The 11,981-nt window shown below is 41.9% G+C and overlaps 1 protein-coding gene across 2 annotated transcripts in view; it reads right to left on the bottom strand.

Moving 5' to 3' along the window:
* The window catches only part of CDYL (chromodomain Y like), a 201,890-nt gene that overhangs the window by 70,598 nt on the left and 119,311 nt on the right, over window positions 1-11,981 (bottom strand). Inside the window, exon 2 of one of the 2 annotated variants that reach the window (XM_019627072.1) lies at window positions 9,018-9,696. In XM_019627072.1, coding sequence (XP_019482617.1) covers window positions 9,018-9,696 — 679 coding nt within the window. The remainder of the gene's footprint in view (window positions 1-9,017; window positions 9,697-11,981) is intronic. The other variant, XM_019627073.1, reaches the window with a different exon arrangement.

Genomic DNA, 11,981 nt, shown 5'->3' with positions numbered 1-11,981 from the left:
TGTGGGAGTATCTCTTGCTCTCATCCCCCAAACACTGGCTGTCACTGGAGGAATATTCTAGAAGACCAGTACCCTGCTGCAGATTACAGCAGTACAAATGGGAATACAGAAAACAAGTAGAATTTGTAACGGGTGCTTAGTCCCCACTACTAGGCAGCAACAAAAAGGAATTTCACTTAAATATGATTTTCTTTCCTCTGCCCTTGTACCAGGCAGTTATAAAGTTTAAGAGGAGCAGGAACTTGAAGTCAGACAGAGTCCCCTTTGACATAAGACCCGAGGGATCCAAATTCCTCTTAAATTATAAAACTTTAATAAAATACACTTTGGTATATTCAAAACTGAGCAGGAACCATAAAATTAATGCAAATTAATCTGAGGTTTTCTCATTAAGCTGCTGTAAATCCCTTAAGGCAGAGATTAGATGGCTCTGTTCATTCTGACCCTGGCATGGAAGTATCAGTCCTTGAGTGGCGCAGGAGGGCTGAAGGTCACTGACCTCTTCTGAAATGCTCTCTTTAGCAGTGTGCGCACGGTAGCTCACACAGGAAGGGATCAGTGTGGTCCCTGGGCAAGGATTCCATCCATGCACATTCACCAAGTATTCACATTCTGAAAACGTTACATGATACCCCATTAAAAAAAAAAAAAGGCAAAGGACATATAAAGGGAATTAATGGAAAAATAAATGTAAATAGCCAAATACAACCTGAAGAGAGTTTTCATGTTTTAGAATTAAAACAACGAGAAACAAGTTTTCTACCTTCTCATGTGGCAGCCATGTAAAAGTTGATTAAGAAGAGGTAACTGGGCACTCACAATTTTACAGCTTGTTTGAGAGAGCATTTAGCAGCATGTAGCAAAATCTTAAATTAACTGTTGCCCTTGCACTTTACTCTTGTTTACAAAAGCAAGTCTCTAAGTAACTCAAATGGTTCCAGAAAAAAATGTACAAGTATGTATGTGTGTATGCACATGAGTGTATATAAATATACATACATGGTGGGGGGGGAGAGGAGAAAGTAAATGAGGCAAAATGTAAGCTACTGATGAATGTGGATAAAGAGTATATGGGTTACTCTTGCACTTATCTTGCAACTTCTCCATAAGTTTGAAGTCATATCAAAATATTAAAAATCAAATTTAAAATTTGAAGTGAGTCTTCTGAAGTGAGATTTGAGTCTTAAAATGGAAGTTCTGTAAGACATGACGATAAATGAAAAGGGCAAATGCTACATACTACAACTTATGTAGTATGATTCCATATCAGAGAGCATAAATACACAGAAGATCTGAAATGACATGTTAAACTATTAATGTTCCCTCTGGGGAAGGAAATGGTATTCTGAGGGGGAGAGGTAACGGTCAACTTTTCTATTTCAGTCAATGTACTTCTAAATTACCTGCATAAAGACTCACAGAATTTATGGATTACTTGCGCTAAAGACAGAGAGGTATGTTAACATTTCTGCCACTGTAACATCAATAAAATATACAGTTGACCTTTGAACAATGATGTGGTTTGGGGCGCCAACCCCTGCGCAGTCAAAAATCTACATCTAACTAATGACTCCCCAAAGAGTTAACTACTAATAGCCTACTATTGACCAGAAGCCTTATCAATAACATGAACAGTTGATTAACACATGCTTTATGTTATATATGTATTACACAGTGTATTCTTACAATCCAGTAAGTTAGAGAAATGAAAATGTTAAGAATCATAAAAAAGAGAAAATACATTTATAGTACTGTATGTATTTAGATACTGTTAAGTTTACATCATCTGTTCACAAGTTGAATCGTCTATCAGTACCTGCATCAATACTGTCTTATATGATACAAAACACTGTAGATGTTATATGCATTACTAACACTAAACATCAAAAATGAAAAGAATGTGAAAAAGAAATTCGTATTTATAGGTATAGTGATTCATGCATTGATAAAAAAGCAGTAACAATAAGATCATTTTATGGTAGCCTAATGTAACTGATAGGATTGCTTCACAGTAGTTAAGGAAATCTCCAAAAAAACTTCGTTAACTTATTGAAAAAAATTCATGTGTAAGTGGACCCACGCAGTTCAAACTTGTGTTGTTCAAAGGTCAACTATATTCATTTATGAGGAAAAATTCAATGCTACAGCTGTGGTTCTCACCTAATGGATACACCCAGACACAGGTCCCTTGTGGAAATGTGGGTGTGCAGGCAGAACAAGGGACACTTATTTGTCACAGTGCCTAAGGCTATTACTAGCATCTTAAGGGCAGGACCAGGGATGCTAAACCAGGAAGTGTCCAGGCCCAAATGCCACAGATCCCCCTGCTGATTAACAGATACTAAATCTCTGATGGCAGGTTTATATGTGTTCATACAATACATAGCCAAAAGTCTTTTAGGACACTGAAGCAGAACTATTTGTGTGACTATGAAAATATATCCAAGATGTATCATAAAAAAGAAACAAAAACAAACCTATGTTGTAGAACCACACGACAACTATGAGCCCACTGATATGTTTAAAAGATGTGCATGTATATCCAGTTTCTGGAAGGAAAACACTGTTAATAGTGGTTATCTCTAGAGAATAGGAGGAAGTGGAGCTTGTGAGGGCGGGGGTTACTTTTCTTTTTTTTTTTGAGATGTTTTAAGTATTTTATGTTTTCCTGTCATTTAATTATTAAAATATTTATTTAAAACAATACAAATGCCTGGAGACAATTTTAAATCAAGATATGCTAAGGCTAAACAATCTCAACAGAGAACAGGAACTAAATGTACCTAACTGTAGGAATCTAAAATATCCTGTAACAAAAATGTAACAGTGTAGTTGGTCTACAAAGCCAAACTTAACAAAACACAGTATAGGATGGTAGTTACTGAACTTCAGTGAGCATCAGAGCCACTGGAAAGGCTTGTTAACCAAACTGCCGGGCCCATCTAAGATGGCAGTTCACGGGTGTGCATTTCCATTTCCGACAGGTCCCCAGATACCACTGATGCCAGTGGCCTGGGTACCACACCTTGAGAACCATAGATAGGTAAAGGGAGTAAAAAAAAGAAAGTGGAAATCAAAAGAAAAAACTAATTAATCCATCAATCAATCACAAGGCTCTGAAATGGGCTCAGTGGGTGAACAGCAGCACACCAAGTTCTAATGGTCCACAAAGCCCTGAAACTGCAGCGGGGGGAAGTCTACCTGAGGGAGCACAGCACAGAGCTCGGCAGTCAGGCATGAACTCTCCAGAGCCCACACGGCCCGTCTTGCTGGGACTTAGATGGCCAAGAGCTGGCTAGTTTTAATCCCTACATTTCTTAGGCCAGGTGCAGTTATCATATTTAATTCATTTTTACATAAAATAGGAGATCCAATTACAAAAGGCGAGCTGATACCTCTTGTGAAAACTGTTTAATGCTCTAGAAAGGCTTTAAGGTTAAAAGCAGTTGTCAAGTCAGACAGAAGCGAGAAAGGAGAAGAATTAAAGTTCTCAGACTGTGCACTCAGATGTGTAAATATCCACCTTAAAGAAATGCAAGCTGGGGCCGGCCGAGTGGCGCGATGGTTAAGAACTCGCTTGGGATGCCAGAGGGCCCCGGTTCGGATCCCACATATGAGGGCCAGTGACACTGCCCTCCACAGCTAAGATGCTGAACAACAGCTCAACCTGGAGCTGGGCTGCCATGAGTCGCCGGCGACGGCGTGGGCTGCAGTCCCTGTGGCAGTGCATTGCCATGGGCTACCGTGTGTGGCCAGCAGCCAGCGTGAGCGGCCAGCAGCCGCAGTGAGTGGCCGTCCAGAAGCCGGCGACTGATCTGCCTCGCCAGAGAAGAGCGCAATGATGGTGCCAACTTGGGCCAGTGAAGCAACGTCCTCCACAACTAGATTGAAGAACAAAACGACAGCAACTTGTCTGTTCCCCTTTCCCCAATTCCCCAGCACTGTTCCCATCCCCCCAATTCCCCAATAAAAAAATTAAAAAAAAAAAAAAGAAAAAAAGAAATGCAAGCTGGAATTAGTAGATGATGCATTATGCATGGGTGTGCTGCAAACAAAGTGAACTCCAATCAGATCCATACCCCCCCAAAAAGGGGCTGGGTTTTTCAAACAAGTGGCAAATGAAATACCCCTTTTAAAAGTCCTGGTTCTACATCAATGACTGGCATATAACTGCACATTTAAGCGTTAAAATAAACACTCCGGGGGTCACCAAGTCTTTAAGGGATTACTGCTGCTGGACAAGAGCATCTTCTCTCCGGGGCTCAGTGCCTGAAACTGTGCTAGAGTCTGACACACACACAGGTGCCAGGACACTGAGCTCGCCTCAAGGAACGAACGAAGAAACAGTTTTGTCTGGGCAATGACATCAGTCAGCCCGAGGCTACCCAGTAAATGCTTAGCAAGGGGGTGGACGGAGGTTGTCCATTTGCTTTCCTCAAAGGTTCACTCCACTTTGGTTCAATTTTAGCTTCAGTGATCTTTCCGTGTAAGGGGTTTGTTCCTTGTGAGATAAAACAAGTGGACGCCTCTAGCACAGGATCTGATATACAGGAGGTGCCAATAAATAAATGTCTGTTGGTTTCAAATTTAAATCTTTTTTGATCAAACCCTCACATATATACACATTCACATTATATAGCCTGGCTTCAAATGTCCTGTTTTCAAGTGGACATGTCCTGCTGTGGCCCTGCTGTACAGCCAATGCCTCTGGGACTGGTCTCCTGACTTCCTAACCTTCCTTGGGGGTGAAATTCTAATTTCAGTACCTAAATAATAAATGGGCCAAGTGGGCCACAGGCCTCTTCTTAGAGGCTACCGATTTGGCACTTCAGCTTCCCTGTAATCACAGACAAGGGAGACAGATCATCTGTTTCCTATTCTTACTGAGAGGAATTTATACTCCAGCTCCTTCCTCAGAAGGATCCATGTTTTCCTGAACAATTTCTCCTGGGACTTTACTTCGATTGAAAGGCTCATGGGATGGGAAGTAGGTGGTCACGTGTAGTGTGTTAAGATATTTCCTCGTTTTCCTCCTAAATCTGTTGAGTTTGAGTTAGGATCCAGCAGCCAACCCTACAGGTAACACCGGTAAGGTTTGGACCTTATTTTTAAAAAGTTTGCTAATAGCACTTTCTTAAATGTTATACTTGTTGAATGACCAATTATATATTTGAATTCACAAAAGAACAAAGTACGATGATCCAGTTTTTAAAAGCAATTGTTTCTTTTGTAGGATTAATTCATTAGGCAATTAAAAGAGCAAGAAAACATCAACTTAATAACAAAGAATGTAGAAGACAGCTGTATCGCCTAAATTTTAAATTTTCTCATATTTCTCAGCGAAGCAATATATTCATCTCTTAAATCTTTGTTTCATACTAAAACAGTTAAAAACTAAATACACATATGGTTATTCTATAAAAGTAATCATGTGTGTGTTAAAATTCTCCAGGAACATTTACTCTTTTGGTTAAAAGATATTTAAACATCTGTTGTGTTTGGTGGTAAAAATATCCCTCACACACGATTAATGTTTTGAAGAGGAGATGGTTCATTTCCCAATGACGCCACGAGTATCTGCTTCCATTAGTTTTAGAAAATGACTAGTTTTCTTATGTAGTTCTAAAATTAATGTAGAAAGTAAAAACAAACAACAACTTTAAAAATGTCCTAGTGTGGACCAACAGGCTAACACGGCTTCAGTACTGCACGTCTTCATTCAGGAAAGATACACCTGAGAGAGTAAGAGGTTTTCCGGAATGTTTCTATGCTTCTGGCCCACACACTGTCATTCAATAGCATTTTCCCCTCACATTTAGTGTGACCCATGGATGGGGCTACAAAGACTCATTAGCATCCTTGCCTTTAGAAAGCACTGGAATCAATCCCTCCACAAACATTTGCAGAGCACCTACTATGCACAGGCACCCCTCTGGAAGTAAGATTTAGCCCTGGTGAAACAAACCCCTCCTTGGAACTTGCATTCCAGTCGAGGAAACAACAAAAGCATCTTTCTGCAAACGGAAAGGATATGGGGAGCAGAGGCACAATGCATCTGGTAGGTGGCCAGTCACCTAAGAGGCCACTGCCTGCCGCCATCGCATTTCTTTAGAAAGGTGGCTCCCACTGCAGGCTACTGTGGATGGAGGTGCTGGTTCTTTTCCTTCTTAATTTGTCTGTAAGCCTGATTTGGATCATTACCTAGAGGATATCATTCACCATTGTCCTGAAAACATTCCCAGTGGCTGCCATGCTTCCTCTCATCCAAGGGGCCAGCAGAAAAAGGCAGTCACGGGGACCTTGGAAACATAGTGTTACTCCAACTCCCATCTACCTAACTCCATAGCACAAGGTAAAATAATTTAATTTTATGTTTGTATGTCCCTTGTGGTTTTAATCAAAGCCACCCTATGGACATTTAAAATCTTTTCTGAAATGGGAAGAGTAACAAAAAAAAAGAAGTCACTTATTTAAATAGAAGTCATTACCCTCCTTATATACAAAACTGAACAGCATTAAGTGTGGTAAAAGAATGTAGAAACTTACTTACGGGTCAAAAGTTTTGAAAATCATCCCTCTCGCCCCCCACCCCCCAAAGGTAGGCACATACGAGTACAACTTTTGTAGACAAAGGGGAACCACAGATCTGCTGAAGCCTTTTGTGTCCCCTTGTCCCCACCCCCATACTGCCCTAGGATTATGACTTCCTAGAGCAGAGGTTAGCAAACTTCTTCCATAAAGAGCCAGATTGTCAAATTTTTCAGCTCTGCAGGCTATACAACCTCTGTCACAATGACTCAACTCTGTCCTTGTTGCTGGAAAGCAGCTACAGTCCATAAGTGAATAAATGTCCATGGCTGTGTTCCAATAATACTTTATGAACACAGAAATTTGAATTTCTTATATTTTCATGTGTCATGAAGTATCTTGATCTTTTTTCAAACATCAGAAAACGTCAACCCACTCTTAGCTTGCAGGCCCTACAAAAACAGTGGGTGGGCTGGGTATGGCCCACAGACTACACAGTTTGTCCCCGAGTGTCAGTACAGGCCCAGTCCTTGTTTGTAGCACCAGGGCCCAGCACAGGGCCAAGCCCTAAATAATCGATCAAGAAGTAGGTATTTGTCTAGTGGCGGCAACACGCAATGTCGAGAAGAACACGGGAGTGGAAGTTAAGAAACGTTCTGATTCCGTCTCGGCCTTCATTTCTGTGTGAACATCACAATCTCTCTGGACTCGATTTCCTTGTCTGCAGAACAGAGTGTGCTACTAGATTTATAAAGTCCCTTCTACCTGTGAACTGCTACGGTCCTTCATTTACAACAAGGTAGGAGAAAAGTGTATCCATCCATGAGCAGGTCAATATGGAGAGCCAACTATGTACAGGAGCTCACACAGGTGAGGGAGAAACGTGAGGTATGGCAAGAGGAGGAGCATGTGGGTAAAGCATGTATCTGAAAATCACTAGCAAGTTGGCAATTTATTGTCCAAAGGGAACCCCGAATATCAGCTTAGGTCCCTCTGCACGGCTACAGGCCTAAGGCAAAACCTGCTGGATGCACCACAGCAAGGTGGTTAGTGTCTTGGGTGAAAGTTTCTCTTCAGAGGAGAACAGCTCCCCCAAACAAACCAACATCATTTTGTTTTGGTTTATATTACTCTAGTAAGCATTGGTTGAGGTATAGAGATAATTACAATAATGCAACACAGAGGGCAAGGAGACCATAAGAAAAGAGCTTACGAGGTGAACGAGGAGCAGGGAAAGCACACTGCTCCTGACACTGGGGACAGAGGGGACAGCAGGGGTGCTGACACGGATAGATGGAGCTCGCAATGGGGCAGGTGAGGGCTGAGCAGACACGCTCAGGAGAATACCTCTAACTAAGACAATGGTGTGTAATGAGACTGGCCACTGGGTTCCATTCTTGGATGGGAGCTGTCAAAAGGCAGGCAGCACCGGGAGCAATTCGAAAGCCGTGGCAGGTAGGAAATCAGCAGGGCCCAAAGCAAGGGACGGCGAGTGGAGCTCTCTAACAGAATGCATTCAAGCTGGTGGCTGGCTAGGCATGGGACAGTGGAGGAAAGGAAGCCGTTTGTGCTAACTCCCAAGTGCGCTGTCCCAGAAGATGTGGAGGCCATGGCACAACCAACTAGGCTGTGGAAGCCAGAAGCAGGGGTGAAAACAAAACAGAAAATACCACCCATGCTGAGCAAACTCCCACTCTGAAAAGGGACAATGGGATCTGAACAGCTGACTATTTGCAGAGAAACAAACCCAAGTCCCGAAGGCTCTACTAGGTAAACCCTCATTAAAAGGCATTTCTGTTATTTAAATGGGTTAGCAAAATAAGGATCATGCCTTCTACTCAATACTGGTCACAGAAAATTCAGATGGATTCGTTAACATGAGACTGAGTGTCTAAGACAGCGGTTCTCAACCTTCCTAACGCGACCCCTTAATACAGTTCCTCATGTTGTGGTGACCCCCAACCATAAAATTATTTTCGTTGCTACTCTATAACTGTAATTTTGCTACTGTTATGAATCGTAATGTAAATATCCTTTTGTTTTCCGATGGTCTTAGGCGACCCCTGTGAAAGGGTTGTTCGACCCCCAAAGGGGTCGCGACCCACAGGTTGAGAACCGCTGGTCTAAGATGTCTAACGGTAGGTGGCTTCAGAAAGATACTTCCTGTAAAAAACACATTAACTATAACCTATTTAGAGTGAGATGTGGTTTCAATCAAGCGAACATTGTAGTACAGTTTGTGGGTGGCAAATTAAATAGAGATAGCTAGTGCTGACTTAAGAGATAAATCCCAAAGGCTCCAAGAAAGAGGAACTGGCAGGATCTCTCAGAGCTTACAGCAGACAGCTGCTGGAAACAGACCGCAGATTCCCCGCCCCTAGAGAGGACCGCCACGTAGGAAGGAGCACCCATGGCCCTGAGAAACCACCAGGCATGTGGGGGACCAGTCCGTGGTCATCCACACAGACAACGCCCACAGAGCCACTCACCTGAACACTCACCTTTTCCGTTAACGGCTAATCCCGTGGCCATGGCTGCAGTCACGGTGCCAGGCACCTGAGGCACTAGTGGGTGTATTCGGGGTCTGCTCCCCATTCTTGCTCGCTCTGCGCCAGGGCCCAATAAAGCTCCGACAGGCTTTTCGGCTGTCACTTCAGGCGCGACTGTGTCCTCCTGAGCCTGATCAACGGGGTCCAGTTTCTCGGGGCTCTCACTCTGAAAGCCGTCCACTGCGGTCCTGCTCTTAATGGGACTCTTAGGCACAAGGATTTTTATACCTGATTTTGCGAGGTCCATGTTCTTCCGGTTTGAGAGAGATGGAGCTGTGTTTTTCCTGAACTTCTGGCTGGCGGCAAATAACTGACTGTTTTTGGATTCGTGGTCTTTACCGATCACTAGTGATTTGGGAGAGGTCTTAGAAAAGTTGCTGTTGGTGGATCTGGAAATCTGTTTCCTAGCGTTGTTTGGGGAGGTCCTATTTGTTCTGGTTAATGTGCTTTCCTTCTGCTTTTCAGTGTGGTGTCTATTAAAATCATGAATATATTCCTCACAGTTCACAAGATGCTGTTCTGGTTCCCAAGTGTCGTCCTCACTCTCATAGCCTTTCCACCGAACCAAATATTCTGTCTTCCCTTTTTTGTTTTTCCTTTTGTCAACAATCCTTTCAACCTGTTTATAAAAGAAAATAAAAAAAGTATATGTATATATAAAAAAATGCAAGTTTAATAACAAAACATCAAAAATAATAAAAACCACAATAAATAATGAAAACGATCTTCTCTTCCCCAAGCCAAATCATCTGAAAATAGAAATAGTAACACAACATTTGGGATTTTAGCAATTTCCTTGAAATTAAGTCAAACAAAATGCTAAAATGTTAGGCTCAGAGTATACGAATGTGCATTAGGTAGGGTATGTTTTTGTGATTCAAAGGAGGCTCTTGTCTTATTTTTACGTTAAACCCTGACCACCTGAGTTGGTTTCCACAGTCAAACTGGAACAGCACTGGTCATTCCCAGCCCTCTTAGCCTGATCATCCTTAGGTTACCAGGAGCAGACATTCAAGCGAAGGCTTAGGTGTGGTAAGTGCAGCTGGCTACGCAGGGCTGAGAGCCTCCTGAGGTGTGGAATGGGCTCACTGAGGAAACACAGCTGCTGCTGCCAGTATCCTTTAGAAGCACTCTGTTAACAGGTCAACAGAAAATATAATGGTTCATTGGTAATAAAAGTCTAGAATGGTCAGGTTATTTACCTTAAATCCTGGTTTTAATTAATTTTACACTGACATCTTTAAAGGAAGATGTTAATCTTTAAATTTGATGATCAATACATCCCACACCAAATTTATGAATTCACACTTCTCCACAAAATGTTATCACTGTAACAAATTCGACTACCTTAACATCCTAAGTGTAAATGGAAAATCTTCTGTAACTCACATGAACAAAATACATCTCACAGAATGTCCCCCATGTTTTTGGAGAAATACTTAGAATCTGTTATCTCCCTAGTTAACATAAAAACCATTAGCCTGCTTCCCCAATGGTAGCATGCACCTCTGTACCTTGTATATAGAAGACTACAGTCATAAAGCTCCTTAATTAACACGTTAAGCGCCAAGCCTGTTTTGTCTTCCTTTCCATTTAGCCCGCGATATCTGATTTCACCGATAGGCTTTCTCTTCAGTCAGTTGTCTATGGTTCGTGTTCCAGTGCAGTTTAAAAAATTTTTTCTTTACCCATAACAGTGACAATGTCAGAAGAAACGTGTGAAAGTGACTCAAGTGAAATTAGTTTTCCTAATAGAAGAATATAATTTTTTAAATTGTATATCGTCAGTCACCAGTGACTGATGTGGTCCAAATGGAAAGTATAGTGTCAGTCAATGGTGACTGACATAGCGCTTAACGTGTTAAGGACACAAAGGTCTACACCCATCAATTATCAAGAACATCAATAAATTTCTGGCTAAGTTAAAGTGTAGACCAGATGACATAATAGTGTATCTAGTTCCAGAACAGATGCTAATTGAGTACAACTGTAGACACTTTTGAAGAAGGGTAAAATATCTCACCCCATCATTTCCCCTACTCTAAAAACAAAACCAAACCCAAACTCTCCAACATCTCTACCTGGGATATAGAGAATTAGAGCCCTTAACTACAGAAAGCCTAAAATTAAATACACATTATTGCTCCCATTCAAAAAGGATTAAGGGTAAAAAAGGCCTTGTTTCAGCAGAGGGCAGATTTCATGCCTAACAGATCTCCAGAGTCTTAAGTAATGTGAGACCTGCATATTCAAGCTTTACAAGTGATATCTCCCTACCCCCACCCCAGCTCTTTTGCTTGTGAAGAGTCATTTATATGGTCATAAGTATTTTGATTTAGGTAAAAAAATGTGCTTTTGGAAAATTCCATGCAAATCAATTTCATGGCAGGAATAATAAATGTTTTAAATACAAGGGCTAAAGAGATTCTCTCGTAAGATAAAACTATGTTTAATATTTATTTTCTTTCTAAATCAAATTCCATTCCAGAAACAAAGTACAGTAAACCAAAGCACCCCTTTTTCCTTTCTTCCATTTCCTGAAAACTGAAGCTGGGTCTGCTGAAGTGCTTGAGTGTCTTTGCCCTCTTTTCCTTGTCTCACTGGTTCTTCCCCTCCAGGATGGCTACACCCCTGGAAACTTCACTTGCCGCCACCGCTCCCCCACAACCCAAACACACACGCCAGTTCCCCACAACAGCTACTTGTACCCTCCTCAAGACACCTAGAGGAGGTACAATAGGGACCAGCTCAGCAGCTGTGGGGGGTGCATGTGCTGTTTTCTGTATATCCAGTGGCCAGACTTTGTTTAGACACTGAAAAAGGTAGTAAGAGCAGACATATTAGATCAGGGGTTGGCAAACTTTATGTAAAGGGCCAAATGGGCCACTGGTCTGCCAGCCACTC

Source organism: Hipposideros armiger, unplaced genomic scaffold (genome assembly GCF_001890085.2).
Source record: "Hipposideros armiger isolate ML-2016 unplaced genomic scaffold, ASM189008v1 scaffold_704, whole genome shotgun sequence".
Lineage (NCBI taxonomy): Eukaryota > Metazoa > Chordata > Mammalia > Chiroptera > Hipposideridae > Hipposideros > Hipposideros armiger.
The sequence above is the reverse complement of the archived record's forward strand: the minus strand, read 5'-3'. Positions and strand labels throughout refer to the sequence as shown.